Here is a 19,098-nt window from a genome sequence, read left to right as displayed (position 1 = left end):
GAAGGGGGCAGGGTACTCCCAGGGAAGACCACAGCCCGGGCAAAGAAGTGGAGGAGAAAGAGCGGGTCGAGGCCTAACTCTCTGCCTGTCCTCACAGCTGGTGCTGGAGAAGGAGAAGCTGGGTGCTATGCAGGCCCATCTGGCCGGGAAGATGGCCCCAACCAAGGCTCCATCTGCGGTGAGCCACCCCAGGCCCACAGGTGGCATGGATGGCTGGGCAGTGGGAGAGGCTCCTGCAGGGGGCAAGGGACCTATCCTTGCACCCAGGTCCTGGGATCTCTGGGCCCCTGTCCCCAGCTCCAAACAACACCCAGACCTGAGAATCTGTCCCTTTCTGCTTACAAACTCTCTGATCTTAAGATCCCCAGACATCACGATCTTGAGTTTGCAAAGCAACAGCAAATCACCCAACACTGAACACAGACCATGTGCTGCTGGCAGAACCACCTATATAGCTCACAGGGCCTGGTACAAAATGAAATTGCAGGGCTTGGATTTCAAAATGATGATTGCAGAACATTAAACAAAGTGCCGGGCCCTGGGCACCTGCAGCGATCATATAGAAGCCAGCCCTGGGTGTCAGGCACTGTTTCTGAGCACTTTGGTGATGTTACCTTATTTAATTCCTCATGATGCCTGTGTGAGGTGGGTATTACTATCATCCCCACTTCACAGATGAGGAAAATTGAGGCCAGGGAGGCTTAGGTGACTTTCCTAAGGTCCCAGTTGGGTGGAAGAAGAGCCCAATTCAACCCTATCTTGTGGCCCCATCACTGGTGCTCTACACCCATTTGTCCACACCTCCACTCTAATAAATATGGTTTGTGCTGCTTCGTTGGATTCTACATCAGGGTAGAATTGAGGATGACCTTGCTTTTGTCAATAAAAACACTTATTTAAAACTAAAGTAGAAAGTTTAAGCCTCTGGGTCACCAGCCCCTCCCTCTTCCCCCAGGCATCATCCGACAAGGGCTCTTGCTGTATTGTAGCCACTGGCACCCCAGGCACCACCGTCCCAGCCTGGCCAGGACCCCAGGAGGCCCCCGATGGCCTGTTTGCCGTGCGGAGGCACCTCTGGGGCAGCCATGGAAACAGCACATTCCCAGGTAAGGGTGGTGCATGCCCTACACGGTGCCCCCTGACCCCTCATCTCCCTAACTGGTACAAGGTGGGGGACCACTCTTCCCTACCACTACCACCCAGCCTTTGGGAAATGGCAACTACTTGCAAAAGCTTCCTCTCTGGAATTCCATGGCCTCCAAGCCCCCATTGTGGTCTCAGATGTCCAGCTCTGTCTTCCCTGGAGGTTGGGACTCACTCACTCTGGGCTTCAGCTACTCACTCCATTTGGTCATCAGGAGGGAGAGAGCTAGCTTAATAATTCCCAGGGACTCTTTGTCTCCCCACCACCAAGAAAAAGCAGGGTGACTCGCCGAGCTCACCAATCCCCTGCCACCCACAAGGTCTGGGCTATGGGTTTAACAGGGATCAGGGCCTTTGAGTGCCCTCCTGGCCACGCCACTTAACCAGTTACATCCCTTTGGTGTGGAATTTACTACTTTTAAACCTTGGGAAGAATAAGCCCTATAGCGGTGGGAGCAGTGTAAAGAGGAAATGGTATCATTTACATAGAGTGCTTAGCCAACAGTGATTGTGATCCTGGAAAGCGGTGTACACGGTGGGATACAGGCATGCAGACTCGACAGCCGGTGGAAAGCAGAGGGTGGGAGAGGGAACGAGGAGTTCCCAGATGGCGCCTGATCCCTCCCCACCTCTTGACAGAGTTCTTCCACAACATGGACTACTTCAAGTTCCACAACATGCGGCCCCCTTTCACCTATGCCACCCTCATCCGCTGGGTAAGCGGGGTGCCAGGCTGAGAAGGAAGAGAGGGCTGGGGTGGAGGACCTTCCCCTCACAGCACACCCCCAGGGGGGCTCCTGTGTGAACAAACCCATGCCTTAGATGTGATCCCCCATCTACACCCCAAACCCACACCTCAACTGCTATCCAAGCCATGACAAGCCAAGAGCCGGCCCTAAATCCCTTTCCTAACGACCACCTCAACCCCATGCCTAACTGCCTCCTGGGCCTATAAATAGCCCCCAAACTAATCTGATCTCTGCCCCTTCCCCTATGCCCACCCCAGGTTCACCCTAACTCCTTCCTGTCAAGACATCCCCCTGCTAGACCCCATCCCTAACCCCTTCCTTGTAATACCTGACCCTTCACCTCACTCCATCCCAACCCCTTCATCTTAATCTTCCTAATGCCTTCCCCAAGACTTCACCAGAGCCCACCTGGACCTTCATCCCAGGCCCAACACCTAACCCTACACAATGCCACCCGTTCACCTGCCTCACCCCATCCAAACCCGGAGGCTCATTGCAGCCATGATCACAGACCCCTGACGCAATTCCATTCCTAAATCCAAGCAGATCAAATTCCCAGACCCTCAGCCTCACTCCACACCCAATCCCAGCCCTGATCCTTAAATGACCACACACAGTCAAGACCTAACTACAATCCAGACACACAAAATAACTAAGCCCATCTCTGCCTCCTGACCTAATGCGTCATCCGACCCCTCGCCCCTTGACTCACCCCAGCTCATCCCCAGCCTGACCCTTAACCAGTCACTTCTCTGACCTCTAACTCTGCCTGGCCCTTTACTCCTTCCAAACCCCTAACTGTACCCCACTCCTGGCCCTTAAACTTCCTAAACCCTGAAATCTCACCCCACCCCCATCCCGAGAGCTCCAACTCCACCCCAGAAATTTAACTTCACTCCAGCCCTGACCCTGAACCGGACAGCACTCCAACCCCAGCCCTGATCCTTCACCTAACCCCATCCCAGCCCCACCCTCACCCCACTTCTAACCCTGTCTCTGACCCGTCACCTCTCACCATCTCCCTCCCTTCCCCTGTCCCCACAATTCCACCCAGGTCAGAGGCCAGCCCAAGGTGGGCCAGGGCCCCTGTCAGGCTGCATTTGGGGGAGCAGCTCCCCTCACCCCCACACCCCCTAACCTCCAGGCCATCCTGGAGGCTCCTGAGAAGCAGCGGACACTCAACGAGATCTATCACTGGTTTACACGCATGTTTGCCTTCTTCAGAAACCATCCAGCCACCTGGAAGGTGAGCTCCTCTGGACAGGGCAGTGGCTGGGAGGGCCTCAAACGCCACCACAGGTGGGCCTGGGAGGGGGCTTGGAGGCGTGTTGGGAAAGGGCAGGAGGTCAGTTTGGGGTGGGCACTGCTGGCATCAGTGCATGACTGCCTGATCCCCCCACCCCCTGGCCCGGCTGGCTGGTCCTCCTTACACAGAATGCCATCCGCCACAACCTGAGCTTGCACAAGTGCTTCGTACGCGTGGAGAGTGAGAAGGGGGCTGTGTGGACCGTGGATGAATTCGAGTTCCGCAAGAAGAGGAGCCAGAGGCCCAGCAGGTGTTCCAATCCCACACCTGGCCCCTGATCTCAGAGCCAAAGAGAGAAGGGAGGACAGGGGAGGGGATCGAAGTGGCTAGGGGCAGGGGTGACCGGCTCTGGACATGCCTGCAAGGACCAAGAAGTAAGGTGTGCACTGTCCTGCTAGTCAGGCACCCCACTCCCCGGCTGACCGCCCTCTTGGATCACATGCTCTGCACCAAGGATGCTCAGAGGGACCCGAGGCCCAGCACCGCATCCACTCCCCAGCCCCCTGCAACGGGCTCTTCAGCCAAACTGAGACTTCACATCCAGTCACACACACAACCTGCCTCAGTCACTCTCACAGATGACCTTGGAGCTGGAAAAGGACACATCGAGTCGCAATCCTGTCCCCTGGACTCGATACAAACCCCCAAAACATGAAGAGCCTACCTTAGTACATTCACACCACCTCAAGTTTGCAGTCACACAGTCACACCCGCACACAGTCAACCCACGTCCCCCTAAGCACACACCCACAGCCGGCTTCCAGGCCCACAGGTGCAGTGTCACGTGAGGCAGACCCTGACAACAGCACAGAAGCAGCCTTGGGACCATCAGGATGTCAGGTTCCAGAAAGCCACCCAGACGCATGCACGCAGGTCACACACAGAAATGCATGGCTCCCGACACACATGCTTGGTCACACAGACTCTGAACTCACCAGCACGTCTTGTGCACATGCACACCCACACAGCACCCCTATGGGCCTCCGGAGTCCCAGGCAGACGCCCAGGGCTACACACACCGACTCACCAAATGTATCCAGGGTCTCACCTGCCACCCACCCCTCCCCCACCCTGAGCCCTGCACCCTTCTCCATGCCTCAGCTTAGACTGCAGACAGAGCCCCTCATTTATTTGAGATCCAAGACCCCAACCCCCACCCCATGCCCTCCACAATAAACTGAAGCCAAGCTCCCACACTCTGGATGATTGCCCCAGATAAGGGCTGGGGTGAGGTGGGCGAGGGTCTGGGGCCAAGGCTGCAGCAGGAGGAACTGGACGGTAATCAGAGGGCACAACGAGGGCCAGTGCCCCCAAGCACCCCAAATCCCTGCCTGAGGCCAGGGGGTAGACCTCTGGTGGGGGCTGCTCAGGCCTCACGGACCCGGCCCAGGAGGCCAGCGTTCTCCTGGCGAAGGGCTCGGTAGTCCTCACGGATCTTCTCCAAGTTGCTGAGGGTCTTCTTGCCCATCTCCGTCTCAATCTAAGGCAATGTGAACCGCAGCCCTTCAGCATGCAGGGCCCCTTTCCCAGCTCCTGCTTGCCACCATCACCCCACAGCAGACACTCAGGGCCCCACTGTGCTCCTCCCACCCCCACCCCAATAACAGCCTGCTCTGTCCCACCACCAGGCCTTAGCATATGTCATCCATCCACTTGAAGCATCCTTGGCTGCGTGGCAGGATCACCCAGCCCATACTTAAGCTGAAGCCTCTGCCAATGGCCCTGGAGGCAGGTATGAGGACCCTCAGGACGGAAGGCGGGGGTCAGAGCAGGCCATTGGGTGGTTCCAGGTCACACAGCCAGTTACTAATGGGCAGGGCTGAGACCCCAGCCATTGGCTAGGTCTGGTCCCACAGCCTCTCTGTCCCCTGGCCTGCCTTGCTGAGCCCTCCCACCCCCTGGCCTCACCTGCTCCTCCAGGTCTCGAACCTCCCTCATGATCGTGCCTGTGTCCTCAATGGTCTGGATAAGCTGGCTGCAGTTCTGGGGACAGCAGGAGTGGAAGGCTTACACCCAAATTTGTCCCCTCCCCAGCCAGCCCCCAGGCACACTTCTCCCCTCACCTCGTGCAAGGCAGCTAGATACTTGTAGGCCTTCCGAACAGCATCGTCCTTTTTGGCATCCTGAAGAAACAGAGGGGATCTTGAAGGTGTCAGTGGGCTGTTCCTGCCCTGCTCCCACCCCACCCCCACCTTCAGGCCCCCACAAGGCCACCCCCTCCCACTCCCCTGACTTCATCTTCCATGGGGCAAAGCCAGGCACCAAGTGTCAGTGTTACTACGAGACTCATACCTGATCCAGGCCCACTCACCCACCCCTGCATCCAGCCCGGCCTGCCCCAAACCTTGAACACAAGTTCATCAGTCACTGCAAATGTCCGGTCCAGCTTCCCAGACAGAGAGTTGATTTCCTTCTGAAGCTCCTTCGTGTCAGACAAGATCTGGCAGAGACCAGGGTACCCATGAGCCCATGTCTGGGGCAGGCAGCCAGCTGAGGCCATTCATATTCATGCTGTCACATCTAGACAGGCTCAGGGGTGGCTGGAAGGGACTGTGTGGGGCTGCGCTGTGCCAAGTATGGCCAGATAGCTCTGCCTTCCATAGGGTGTGAGGTCCCTGTGTCACCCTGCAACATACATCCTGCCCTTGGGCATGTCTGCCTGCGTGACCCACCTTCCACAGCCACACTGGTGTACCTTAGTGATCTCTTCCTTCTGCTTCCGGATGTTGCCCACAATCTCCAGGATGCGCTGGGTATAGGCCAACCGGGACACATCTCTGGGCAGGGTCTCAAGCTCTGACACCTACACAGAGACAGCGGGTGCTCCCCTTGGACCCACACCTCCCCAAATCCGAGCCACCCGAGGCCCCCACACAGGTCTTTGGTTGGTGGTTGGTCAGTCACTTCAGTCACGTCTGACTCTTTGCGACCCCATGGACTGTAGCCCACCAGGCTCCTCTGTCCATGGGGATTCTCCAGGCAAGAATACTGGAGTGGGTTGCCATTTCCTCCTCCAGGGGATCTTCCCAGATCAGGGATCAAACCCGTGTCTCCTGCATTGGTGGGTGGATTCTTTACTGTCTGAGCCACCAGGGAAGCCCCACGGGTCTTACCAGCTGCTTGTAGACCTCCTCCTTCCGGCGGGCTTCTTCGGCAGCTGCCCGAACGCTCTGGTGCAGCTCCTGAATCTCTGCCAGCCGTCGAGAAGATTCCAGCTGCCAGGGTCCCACGGAGAGAGGGTAGTGAGGCAGAGCACAGGGCTAGCCCCCTAGGGAGGGACTGAACCTGCCCCATCCATTGGGACTCCACCACCTACCTCTCTGCAGTCCTGGAGCTTTCGGAGGTGGCGGTACTCAGCGAGGAGCGGGACCCGGTGCTTTTCCCACTGACCCGCCAAGTGGATGACCCGCTGGGCACTGCTCTCTACCACGAGCTGGAGGGTGATGGTGGGAGGGGAGCTGCAGATCACACAGGCTGGGCCCACCCAACTCCAACCCTCCCAGCCCGGCCTCAGCACCAGCCCCACCTGCAGCTTGGCGAGGTTGGCAGCCCCATCAGGCAGTAGCTCCACTGCCTGGCTCTTCAGACGAAGGGCTTGCTTGCGCTCCATGATGCTGAGCTCACTCTGCCGACACTCGGTCTCCACCTGGTACCCCAGAAACCCTTACTCCCAGTCAGTGGGGGAGCCCAGCCAGCTGAGCCTGGAAAGCCCTGGCCTAGCCCAACCCCCACAGATGACAATACATCCCTCTAGCCGTTATGGCTTCCCAGGTGGCACTAGTGGTAAAGAACCCGCTTGCTAATGCAGGAGATGCAAGAGATGGGGGTTCAATCCTTGGGTCAGAAAGATCCTCTGGAGGAGGGCATGGCAACCCACTCCAGTATTCCTGCCTGGAGAATCCCATGGACAGAGGCGCTATGATCCATGGGGTTACAAAGAGTCAGATACAACTGAAGCAACTTAGCATGCACGCAGCCCCTATGGGCCCCTCAGACCCCTCCCAATAGCAACAGAGACATATAAGCAGAGACAGGCACCCACAGCAGACCCCTCTGACTCCTTGACCTCAACAATGACTTCCCTGGAAGCCCCGAGGAGGCCCACAGGCCCCTCCAGTTGCCCACAGACAGTCACACCCCTCTCAACTCTCACAGACAGCAAGGCACCTCTAACCCCTACAGGTCCCACACCCCTCTTCTCACTCCCCTTGATTCTCCTGAACCCTCAAGAGTCCCACAGTTCCCCAATGGCTTCCATGAACCCTTCTGACATCTGCAGACCTCTACAGGGTACCCTCAGCCCCCACAAGTCCCTCTAAGCCCCCTAGGCCCGACCTCAGTGGGCAGCCCCTCCCCCACCCTCACCTGCACAAGGTTGATGCCCAGCGTCTTTATGTTGGCTTCAACCTCTTCAATGTTGTGGTTCACCCTCTCCAGCTGCTCCCGAAGAGACTCCAGCTCCTGCTCCTGGGCTGCCCACGTGTCCTGGTAGACACAGGCCAGGTGGGGTGGGGGTGTCAGGCCCCACAGCCAAGGGCCCAGGACACTGCCCCACCCACCATTACTCTGCTCACCTGTTCAGGCCGCTGGGAGGTGGCCGGCACATCTGACACCTGGGCTGCCTGGGCCTCAGGCTCCTGGAGAGGGAGAAAGGAGCATCTTGGCTGTTGGGGAAGGCCCGGGCCCTCACAGCCAACCTCAATACCCCCGTCGGCGCCCTCCCAGCACAGTACTCATGTACAGTACACTGATGGCTGTCGGAATACGTGTGAGGATCAAGGCACTCTGTGACTTTAGACTGGAGTGTTTGCTCATAAAAAACCTCCCTGACCCTGACACAGCTCCTGCCCCCCTGCCCATGAGAGGGGTGAGGGCCCCTCCAGGTGACCATCCAAGAAGAGACGTCCAGAAGAAACTCTCCAGAGAAAGCTGAGCTTTGCACAAAGAGCAGTCCTACACACTTACACGGCTCCCACCCCTGGACCCTTTCTCCACAGAAGTTCCCAAGAAGCCAAGGGACCCCTCTGGGTACCCACCCAAGTGGGGAGCAGGCAGGTCTGGTAGGAACAGGGGCCCCTTGTGTGGAGAGTGTGGTGTGTATACCTACAGCAACCTTGGCTCTATTAGCATGCCTTAGCCCCACCTACCAGGTGGAAGGTGAACTTCTCGGAATGTGTGAAGCGGGAGCCCTTGGGAGCACCAGGCCTGGCCCCAGCACCCCAGGCCTGTAGCAGTTCTCCCAGGTCTCGGGCTTGTTGGGGGGGCCCTGGCCGGCCCCAGGTCTGGCGCAGATGCTCGGCCAGGTGCTTCTGTAGCCGCTGCCGCTGAGCCCGTGTGTCCTCCTGGAAACAGTGGAAGGGGGTGCAGGTCTGCTGGGTACCTGAGGCCCTGCCTCCACCAGGGAGCTGCCTGACGAGGGGCCACCCCCAAGTCTCACCCACCCTCCAGCCTCTCCAACAAAAGGACCCGGCCTCACTGTCTGGGCCTGCCATCCTGGGACCTCCCTAAGGACAGCCCCATTTCTCTCCACCCACTTGCTCTCCACGCTGGAGGAGGCTGTGGGAAGGGACAGAAGTAAGTCTGCAGCCCCCAAATTAGAGACCAACACTGAAAGGACATGTGGGGACAGAGTGGAGACTGAGTCAGATGTGCTGGGAAAAGAAGGGGGCGGAGGCAGAGTAGAGCAGAGAGATATGAGAACAGAGGCAGTTTTGAGACAACTAGAGAAATCTGATTATGAACTCAGTGCTGGATAGTATTAAGAGGTCACTGTTCATTTTCTTAACTGTGAAGATGGCCTGCTGGTTGCATTAAAGAGTGAATGCCCTGGGGCTTCTCTGGTGGCTCAGTGGTAAAGAATCCGCTTGCCAATGCAGGAGACACAGGTTTGGTCCCTGATCCGGGACAATCCCATGTGCCGTGGAGCAACTAAGCCTGTGTGCCACAACTACTGAAGACTGTGTTCTAGAGCCCGTGAGCCACAAATGCTGAAGCCTGCACGCCTAGGGCCTGTTCTCTGCAATGAGAAGCCACCTCAACGAGAAGCCTGCATACCACAACTATAAAGTAGCCCTTGCTTGCTACAACTAGAGAAAAGCCCATGCAACAACAAAGACCCAGCACAGCCAAAAATAAATAAATAAATAAATTTATTTTTAAAAAGTGAATGCCCTTTTGAATTATGAGATGTCTGCCTAAGTAGTCAGAGTTAAAATGACATGATGTGTCCCCCCATCCTGAACCCCCCTCCCACCTCCCACCCCACCCTATCCCTCTGGGTTGTCCCAGAGCACCAGCTGGGACACATGTACACCCGTGGCTGACTCAAGTCAATGTATGGCAAAAATCACCAAAATATTGTAAAGTAATTAGCCTCCAATTAAAATAAATAGATTAATTTTAAAAAATGACATGATGTCTGGGATTTGCTTTAAAATAATACACACACAAAAAAATAAGAGATTAGGAAAGATTGGGAAAATGCTTGGATCTTTTTTTTTTTCTCTTTTTTTTGGCTGCTCCACATAGCTTACAGGATCTTAATTCCCTGACCAGGGATTGAACCCCGGCCTGGCAGTGAAAGCATGGAGTCCTAACCACTGGGCTGCCAGGGAAGTCCCACAAAATGCTTCTAATTGAAAGTGGATGACAGGGCCAAAGGTCTCATGAAACTATTCTCTCTACTTCTGTGTTTGAAGTGCCTGTAAGTTTTAAAATGAGAGAAAAATATAAAGACAGAACAAATGGCAGTGGGAGAGGCAGAAGGGGACAGTTACAGAGGTGGACAAAGTGGGGAGGGGATGGAGACAGACACTGAGGTGGACAGAGGGGAGATGGGGACAGATATAGAGGTAGACAGAGGTGGGGAGACAGTGGTGGGGAGAGAGAAAGAGGGGCAGCAAAACCACAGAACGAGAAAGCCAGTGGTGGGAAGAGACGGTCAGAGATCTGGAGGCTGTAATCGGTGATGACGACAGAAAGAGGAAGTGAATTGGGGGCAGGAAGGAGGTAATAGAAGCAGGGAGAAAGGGAGGAGATCCTGATGGCTCTGGCTGCCCGTGCACGACCTTCGGTGGAACATCACCCTCAGAGGAGAGCAGTATTACCACCAAAGCTCCGAGGGGCCATACTGACTTGTGTGAGGACTGACTCTCTGGCTCCAGCGTTCTTTCAGGCAGGGAACCAGGTAGTTGCACACAGAGAGGAAACAATGGAAGAAAGGGACAAAGTGGGGAAAGAAGAGGGGCAGAGGACTAAAGGGAGATGAAATGGGAGCTGCAGGGGGGAGCGGCCTCACCAGCGGGGGCCAAGCACCAAGCAGTACCTGGGCGGGGAGGCGGGATGTCCGGTGGCCCCAGTCCTTGTCCCCGGCACGGTCCCGGCCTGTGTGTTGACAAAGCTGGATGGCATGGTGTTCGAGGAGCGAGGCCGCCCTGGCAGCCAGTTGGGGCACCTGGGTGGGGGCTGGTAGCAGCAGGGGACCTGCCTGGAACTCCCGGGACTCTAGAGGCAGCAACAGAGTCAGCCAGCCCTTCGGCCTCAGCAGGCCCACCTCTGCCCCTCCCCTCAGCCCCCTCCACAGCCTCCTCCTCACCTCCTCTGGAGCTCAACTCAGGCATGACCAGCCTTCTGGCATGGAAAGGCTTCTGGTGGGCTGAGCCCTGGTGGGAGAGCAGAATCAGAGAGCCTCTAGGGTAAATCGTGTTTCGGGGGGGTGAGTAGAGGGAAGGGGCCGAAAACCTGAGCAACCAACTGGGGACAAGGCAGGCAGGGCAGTGACAAGCAATATTAACATGAGTTGAGGGGTCCCACCTGGAGGTACTGTAGTTTAGGAGTGCGAAGGAGGGGTGGGACCCAGGGCAGGGCCAGGTGGTCCCGGATTCGGCTCCCAATGGCCCGGAGGTGGATAGCAGATTCACCTAGGGGAGAGGGGAGGGAGTGTCAATCAGGTGACAATGCCACAACTCCAAAAATGCATATACCCTGGGAAAGCAGCCTGACCCCCTCGCAGAGATACATAGCTATGTAGCTATCATTTTCACAGTCATTCAAGGAACACTTATTAAGCACCTACTCTGTACCAGTCCCCATTCTAGACACTTGGGCTACCTCAGTGAACAAACTGATAAATATCCTCCTGCTCTCCCAGGGCAGCAGGCTGATAGAGGTGAGCATGACCGAGGTCATAAGTACAATGCAGAAAACTGGCAGGTGGTCGTCAGGAAAGGAGGCTAAGGACCAGGGAGATAAAGATATCATTTTGAACAAGGCAATCCAGGGAAGGCCTCCCTGAGGTGACATGTGAACAGGAAACTCCAAGGGGTAAGGGAGTGAACCATGAGGCTATCTGGGAGAGTAAGCCAGCAGATGCAAAGGCCCTAAGGCTGGAGTGGCCTGATGTGTCTGAGGAGCATCACTGAGGCCAGTGTGGTTAGAGTGGGGGCGGACAAGGCAGGAGGTAAGGCCACAGGACCCTTCCAGCACCAACTCCCCACCTGGGTCAGTCTAAGCCCCAGTTCCCTCCCACTGACCTGTATCCCCCTCCCCACCCCAGTCCTCCCACTTAGCTCTCCCTAAGACACATACTCCACCTCCACCAGTCAAACTTTTCACCCCTTCCTCTTCTCTCAAGCCCCACAACACCCTCTCCTTCACCCCCACCATACCCCAGGCGCCCCATACCAGCAGACTGGTCTGCATCCTCAGAGGCATCAGTGGGCAGACGCTCAGCCAAGAACAGAAGCAGGTCTCGGAGGTCAGGCTCACTGGGGTAGAGGAAGTTCTGATAGCCAAGCTCCAAGGGGTAGCCCAGGTCCTGTGGGTTGGGAAGGGTGGCACCTGTGAGTCTGTCAGGCAGGACTGTCCTGACCTGAAAGCCCAGGGCAGAGACTGCAAAGGCTACCATGCTCTCACCAGCCACCACCCTCTGAACTTTCCCTTGGCTCCCCACAGCCTCCAGAACTTTAAAGTTAAAGCTGTGGCCTTGCTAAATATGATCAAAATCCAGAGTCCATAAAAGAGAAGATGAGTGTTTCTGAATACATGAAAAAATTTTAAAGAAAAAATACAATGAGCAAAGTCAAAAGCATCATAACAAGATGAGAAAAATAGTATTTGGAGTTGTTTTTTTTTTTTTTAATTTAAGATGTTGCAACTGGCTGTCACATATCCAGCCTCTATTTATGTTTAATTGAAGGATAACTGCTTTACCATAGTGTATTGGTTTCTCCCATACATCAACATATCAAAGGCCAAGAGTGAATCTACCTAGTATATAGCATACATGCTAAGTTGCTTCAGTTGTGTCTGACTCTTTGTGACCCTATGGACTGTAGCCCACCAGGCTACTCTGTCCATGAGATTCTCCAGGCAAGAATACTGGGTGGGTTACCATTGCTTTCTCCAGGGGATCTTCCCAACCCAGGGATCAAACCTGTGACTCTTGTCTTCTGCACTGGCTTTACCACTGCTGCTAGGTTCTTTACCACTAGCACCACCTGGGAAGCCCACCTAGTATATAAAGAGTGCCTAAAACCACACAAGCTTAAAGACCAGCAGTGCAACAGTAAAGGAGGCAAAAGATAGGAACAGATAGACAATTCCCAGAAAAAGAATGAAAAAATGGTCCTTAAACATACGCAAACATGTCCAACCTCACTTACAAGGGAGACTTGAATTGAAAGCACACTGAGCCCCAATGTGAGTATCACTGATCTGGGACAACCTGACATTATGTTCTCCTGAAGTTCCACTTTGTAGAGAGATACTATCACTGGCACAGAGTTACTGCCCTAGGCCTGAATCTAGTCATGAACAAACAATCAGATCAGACTGTGGGCATTCCACGAAACGACCAGCCTCCTCGCTTCAAAGACATGGGTCATCGCAAAAAGAAGTAAACAAAAACTAAGAAGGACTGCTGTTGGATACAGAAGATTAGAGATATAACAGCGAAATAAAATGTATGATCTTGATTGGATTCTGTAATTGGAAAAAAACAGGTGTAAAGGATATCTTTGTAACTACTGAGGAAATTCAACCATGTACTAAATATTAGATACTATTATTCTATCGATATTCAATTTCATGGGTGTGATCATGGTACTATGGTTATACTGGTGATTGTCCTTTTATCAATACTTAGGAGAGGTGCACTGAAAGTTTTAGGTATGAAGTATCACAATGTCTGCTGCTTTCAAATGGTTTAGAAAAGAAATGTGTGTGTGTACCCAGATAGAAAATAATGGAGTAAAATGTTAACAGTATAGAAACAGTATAGGAGAAAGATGTTATGTTTCTATTTTCATTTTTCCTTAAATTCAAAAGTTTTTCAAAGTGCAAAACTAGCAGGAAAACTATATGCAGATACTATTCCTCACCCATTGAACAGGCAGAACTCTGACACTACACTTACTCAGTGAGAGACGCTGTGGGGAAACAGATACTCTCTCATACACTGCTGTCGGAATACAGAAATTAAACAATCCCAGTGAAGGTGACTTGGCAAAATCTAACAAAATGACACATGCATTTACTCTTTCACCTAGCAATCCTACTTCTAGGAGTTTACCATGAAGATATGCCTCCAACAATTCATGAATATAGATGTGCAAGATTATTCATTACAGTATCATTTGCAAAATATTGGAAACTCCCTAAATGTCCAAGCATAGGAGAGTAGTTGAATAAACTACAGTGCATACATACAATGAACTACTCTGCAGCTGCAAAAAGGGAAAAATGAGGAAGAGCTCTATTGTCTGATATGAAATGATTTCCAGGATATACTGCAAGTGGGGAGAAAGGATAATAATTTAGGTATATTTTCTCTTTTATGTAAGAAAGGGGGGAAATAAGGATATATATTTGCTTATATCTTCATTTTTTTCTGAAAAACTGGAAAGATACATAAGAAACTAATCAAAGTAATCCCCCTCTAAGCAGCCAGGTAAGGGTAACCAGGTGAATGGTTTGGAGTGCATATGAGACTTTTCAAGGTATCACATCACTTCTGTTATACCTTGGAGATTTCTTTTACTCTTCCAGTAATTAACCATCTTTCACCTAGTTAACAATTCTTCTTCTTTTTTAAGAAACTGTTTATTTTCTCTCAACTGAATTTCCATTTTAAGAGTTTGTAGAAGAACAGCTTAAGACCCCTCGGTAGTTGTCCCTCCCCATTCAGTGGAATGGGCAGTGGCAGGCTGCTGAATAAGTACAGAAGGCACATGAGCACCTTCAGACTAGTCCACCACCTCAGGCTGAGTTGCAGTCAACTTCAGAGCTGGAGTGGTCCATTCACCCTGAATTCCTCCTTGGTCACAGCTTCTCAGTTGCCACTTGCTCTTCCTTTTCAATCTCTTCAAGATCTCTGTAGAAGTAGAGATCAGGCTACACCTCTCATGGGTATTCACACGAGATTGTGCCACACAGGCACAGAGCATCCACCACATCTGACCCACTGAGTGAGCTCCCCCGTTGTTGCATGGGGTAGCACTGTCCACATCCTGCCAAGAAGAGTCTGTGTTGCATAGGCAACAGTAGGCAGGTGAATGTAAGAGGCTTCTGTGAGAGGCTTGTGGTCAGCCCTGGGATCAGTAACCACTGATCCCACTGATCAGTAACCAATCAGTCTTGGATCCTGGAAGGCTGCCTGGATTTGGTTAGTGAAGGTTCTAGGAATATAGTGGCCAACAACAGGAGTGGCTCCAGGGGCAGCAGCAAACTTTAGCCTAGCTCACTGGCCAGTATTCCTGGAGAATGTGACACTGACATCAGCTGGGTTTTCAATGGCAACAATGGCATGAGCTGCCAACAGAAGCTTCTCCTAGGTTCTCTTCAGATTTATGATGTAGATGTCATCACTTTTCCTTCTGTAGATGTACTGTCCCATCTGGAAGTCAAGGTTGGGGCCACCTTAGTGGGTTCCTGCTGCAAGGAATTCAAGGACATCCTCCTCCTTCATCTGTAGGATATCAAGGGCTCCAGAAAGTTCCCCTTTAAGTTACGATGGGAATCCAGAACAATGCCATATGGACTCCTGTCTAGATAGCGTCGAAAGGCAACAGTTCTTCATATTAAATTTTCCCTATTCAAATTACTGCTAGGGTTTCTGTGTCTGGACTGGACTCTGACTGATAAAAATGACCTCCATAAAACAGTAAATAATGGTTTTAAAAGAGACTATGGGCTTTGGAGTCAAAAAGGTTGCAGCTGAAATCTAGCCTGTGCTACTTGACTCGCTATAAAGCTTTGGACTCATTATTTAACCACCCAGTTCAGTGTCTAGCTGTAAAATGGGGCTGACAGTACTGTCCCTAGGTGGATGCTTTAAGGGATTAAAAAAAAAATGCTTCCCTGGTGGCTTAGATGGTAAATAATCTACCTGGGTGTGAGAGACCTGGGTTTGATCCCTGGATTAGGATCCCCTGGAGGAGAGAATGACAACTCACTCCAGTATTGTTGCCTGGAGAATCCCCTGGATGGAGGAGCCTGGCAGCCCACAGCCCATGGGGTCACAAAGAGTCAAACACGACTGAGTGACTAACACTTTCATTTTCACTTAAGTGGTAAAAAGGCCCATCAAGGTTTTGGTCTGGAGCTGCATGGATTCTGAAAGCAGACTTTCTGGATTCAAATCTAAGCTTTGCTTCTTACCAACTGTGTGACCTCAGGCAAATCACTTAACCTCTCTGAGCTTTACTATCCTCACCTGAGTAAAAGAATACCAACAGTGCCCACTTCAGAAAGCTGTCTCAAGAATTCAATGGCTTAATCCCAAGCTTCCACAACAGCCAGCACAGAGCACAACACTCAGAAAACATCACGATTATATATAACATCATTATTATATAGACATATGTGTATTTGGTCACAATGTAGGACATATTTATTTCAGAGGGTCACAGTCAAAAAGTGTGAAAACCACTGTCTTTTAAGCTACTTTACTTTGGGTTTTTCCCGACACCTGCAATCAAAGAGTTGTGACTGATACAGAAACTCATTCCAGGAGTGGGGTGTGTGAAATGACAGACACCAAAATATGGAGGTGGCTGAGTCGCAGAAAGCGGTGTCAGCAGTAGGGCACATGACAAGGCAGACACCAGAAGGTGGCAGTGCTGAGCCAAGGTGGGCTACAGAAGCAGCACCCAGCTGAGTTAAGATACTTTTTCTCTCCTTGCTTTTGCATCCCCTGAAGAAGAAAATTGCTACCCACCCCAGTATTCTTGCCCAGAAAATCCCATGGACAGAAGAGCCTGGTGGGCTACAGTCCATGGCATCACAAAGAGTCAGTCACAAAGAGTTGGGCACACGGCAGGCTTTCTAGCTGCTCAGGGCAAACCAAGACTTTGGGGCCAGACAATCACGTGAACTTCTCCATCACTGAAAAAGCCACACTCTCTTCCCCACACTAAAGTTAGTGTGAGGAAAAGTAGGTCACCATCAAATCCAGTGAGAAACAACACTCAGAGAAGGGGGTAACAGAAAACTGGGGGAAGCCTAAGCCCCAGCCCCTCCTCAACATGTCCCACTGTGCCCCCATCTAGACAAACAGAGGACCCATGTTCCCCCTTATGAAGTGTCATTCTCAAGAAGATAGCCCCGGGCCAGAGGACAGACTGCCTGCCTCCAAGGCCACCAAAAGCCCCAGACAGAAGAACCCGAGAACACCTGAAAGCTAGGTGAACCTGAGAGCCAAAGGCTGGGTACAGGCCTATTTCTAAGAGACAGAAACTGCACAAGCAAGGTACAAATTCAAGAAATCTGACCACCCTGTCCCTTGGGGCTAAGTGGAAAGTTTCACTGTGGTTAACACTATTGGCCCTCTACCACCAAATACTGGGTATGTTGGGTATGCTGACATTCATTACATAGCCACAGGCTATTGGAATGCAAGAAGCCAGATCAAGCCTACCTGGCTAACAGGGCAGAGTGAAGTTTTAGTGCAGACACTGTTTAAATTAACCAGCATATCTTCCTTTGGATAACCCTCCCTCCCCCAACTTCATGTGATCCTGCAGGAGTAGCCAATCACAGTGCCCTACAGGGATGACCATAGGATCCAGGCTGGGCCAATCAGAGAATAGGTGGTTAATTTCAGGCCGAGCATTTAATCAAACAGGGCTGTTTCAGGAACTGGTAAATGGATATTATAGGGTTTAGAAAAGTTCTTGGTGCTAAGTTCAAAATATGGAAGCCAGAAGTCACCCAGGTGCAAACTGGATCAACTCATTTGATGACCCTAATAACCCTACTTTTATCATCCCTATTTCACAGAGGAGGAAACTGAGGGCTACAAGGTTTAGGGTCACACATAGCAAGTGCTATAGCCAGGGTCTCAATTATTTAGGCAGTTTGACCACAGAGCCAGCACCCTTAACCACTAAGTCACAAGGGGAGGTAGCAGAGAGGAAAGTCAAGAGTTTCAAAGGAGTCTGGTGACTGTAAAGGAGGAAGGAAGAGGCTGTGTATATTGGGAGGAAGGCACTCACCATGCAGGCCTGAGCCAGGCTCATGGCCAAACGGAAACGGGCAGACATGGCAAGAGGCAGCAGGGGGCTGAGGCCAGAGCCCACAGAGGGGTTGATCACACGCAGGCAGCGGACCACAGCTTCTACCACCAGCTCAGTGGTGAAGGCTCGCAGGGTCTGCACATCTGGAGGAACTGCCCTGAAGAAGAAGGGGGCAGGCTCAATGAGCGGGAGGGGAGCAGTCAGGAAACAGGGATGAGGCTGAGCCATGCAGTCTCCTGGAAGCCCTAATACTGGGATGGGGTGGTGAGGATGGACACAGTTCAGACAGGTCCTCAGTGTTGCTGGCTGACTTCCATTTGTAAAACTAAAAACGGTGGTGGTGGTGGGAGGTAGTCCTCAGGTCCTAAGACCTCAGTGTAGAATGGTGGATGGAAGGGATCCAAGTTCAAAAAAATCTCAAATTTCCCTATGCCTAAAAGTGCCAAATGCCTGGGGTCTGGAAAGGCCTAGGAGCCCAGATGGAATGGTCTCTGGGTTTCTGCATCCCCAGATATCATGTTCCCTGCAAGTCAGGGCCCCCTAGATATTGAACTGCTAGGGTTTTGAGGCTCAACGTCGGGAAGCTGGGGTTTTCAGGAGTTCCAAATGTCAGAGTCCCTGGATATCAAGACCACCTAGTCTCAAGCAATCTGGAAGTCAAGCTCCCTACATGTTGTCATCCTGGGTTTTTAGGACCCTCGAATGCAGGAGTCCCAGTGTGTTGGGGTCACCAGGCATTAAGGACACCACATTTTAAAGTCCTGAGATTTTAAAAGCCTTGGGTGTTGGGAAAAGAGTTTTGAAGGTTCCCAAGTATCCAGTCCCAGAGGGTTTTTGAGTCCCTGAGTGCCAGAACCCCAGGGTTTTAAGTTCCCTGGTACTCAGGATACAGGTGTTTTAGAATCTCCAGATATCAGGGTTCCAGGGTACTGATGTCAAGATCCACAGATTTCAGGATCTCAGGCCTTGAGATTGAAAGGTTTTAAGGTCTCGAGATGCCTAGGTCCTGGAGTTCGCGGCTTACCAAGTGTAGGGGTCAAAGGTTTGGGCGAGTGTATGTGTGTGTGTGTGTGTGTGTGTGTGTGTGTGTATGGAGGAGGGAGGGTCTTAGGGTCCTGGAGGTTGGATCCCTAGACGTCAGGGTCTGGGGTTTTAAGGTTCCCGGGTGACTGGGTCCGGAGTTTTGGAGTCCCGGATGTGGGCATTCCGAGGTAGGCGGGGGCTGTGTCCTTACGTGCCGGCCTGGCGCAGGGAATGGATGAGGATTCGGTCCGCCTCCTCCATGGTGGAACCGTTTTGGAGTCCGAGGTTGGGTCCAGGGCCGGGTCCGAGGAAGAGAGGCGCAGCTGAGGAAAGCCCGCTCCCCGCTCGCGGTCCAAGGAGTGTC

At 52.6% G+C, this 19,098-nt stretch overlaps 2 protein-coding genes and 1 pseudogene across 25 annotated transcripts in view; 1 reads left to right on the top strand and 2 right to left on the bottom strand.

Moving 5' to 3' along the window:
• The window catches only part of FOXP3 (forkhead box P3), a 19,395-nt gene extending 15,003 nt beyond the window's left edge, over positions 1-4,392 (top strand). For 18 of the 23 annotated variants that reach the window (XM_081564884.1, XM_081564883.1, XM_081564886.1 and 15 more), the window contains 5 exons: positions 98-178; positions 956-1,106; positions 1,783-1,859; positions 3,037-3,138; positions 3,327-4,392. In XM_081564884.1, the coding sequence (XP_081421010.1) occupies positions 98-178; positions 956-1,106; positions 1,783-1,859; positions 3,037-3,138; positions 3,327-3,476 (561 nt within the window). In that variant the 3' untranslated portion in view covers positions 3,477-4,392. Of the gene's footprint in view, positions 1-97; positions 179-955; positions 1,107-1,641; positions 1,860-3,036; positions 3,139-3,326 lie in introns of all 23 variants that reach the window. The other 5 variants (XM_081564888.1, XM_081564896.1, XM_081564881.1 and 2 more) reach the window with 1 other exon arrangement.
• On the bottom strand, positions 4,307-19,098 carry CCDC22 (CCC complex scaffolding subunit CCDC22). 2 transcript variants are annotated; one of them, XM_081564878.1, is made up of 17 exons: positions 18,946-19,098; positions 17,691-17,868; positions 11,881-12,013; positions 11,011-11,117; positions 10,793-10,859; positions 10,523-10,701; positions 8,346-8,540; positions 7,773-7,835; positions 7,564-7,683; positions 6,725-6,844; positions 6,515-6,631; positions 6,312-6,413; positions 5,894-6,001; positions 5,543-5,638; positions 5,262-5,321; positions 5,107-5,181; positions 4,307-4,678 (listed from the first exon to the last, which is right to left on the bottom strand). In XM_081564878.1, the coding sequence occupies exons 1-17, from the start codon at positions 18,993-18,995 to the stop codon at positions 4,565-4,567; spliced, it is 1,884 nt and encodes a 627-aa protein (XP_081421004.1). In that variant the 5' UTR covers positions 18,996-19,098; the 3' UTR covers positions 4,307-4,564. The 2 variants fall into 2 exon arrangements, with proteins under 2 accessions (XP_081421004.1, XP_081421005.1); XM_081564879.1 differs by having other exon boundaries at positions 17,691-17,863.
• Positions 14,599-15,460, bottom strand: LOC145536486 (small ribosomal subunit protein uS2 pseudogene; annotated as a pseudogene).

Source organism: Giraffa tippelskirchi, chromosome X, assembly GCF_054371585.1.
Source record: "Giraffa tippelskirchi isolate mGirTip1 chromosome X, T2T-mGirTip1v1.2.pri, whole genome shotgun sequence".
NCBI lineage: Eukaryota > Metazoa > Chordata > Mammalia > Artiodactyla > Giraffidae > Giraffa > Giraffa tippelskirchi.
This window is presented reverse-complemented; position numbering and strand designations above follow the sequence as displayed.

What these genes read in the sequence shown, in the direction of transcription:
- CCDC22 (XM_081564878.1), bottom strand. Translation starts at nt 18,995, where the DNA reads ATGGAGGAGGCGGACCGAATCCTCATCCATTCCCTGCGCCAGGCCGGC. An exon ending in TCCCTGCGCCAGGCCGGCAC is followed by an intron (nt 17,869 to 18,945) that starts GTAAGGACACAG and finishes CTTCTTCTTCAG; the next exon opens with GGCAGTTCCTCCAGATGTGC. An exon ending in AGAAGGAAGAGATCACTAAG is followed by an intron (nt 5,639 to 5,893) that starts GTACACCAGTGT and finishes GGTCTCTGCCAG; the next exon opens with ATCTTGTCTGACACGAAGGA.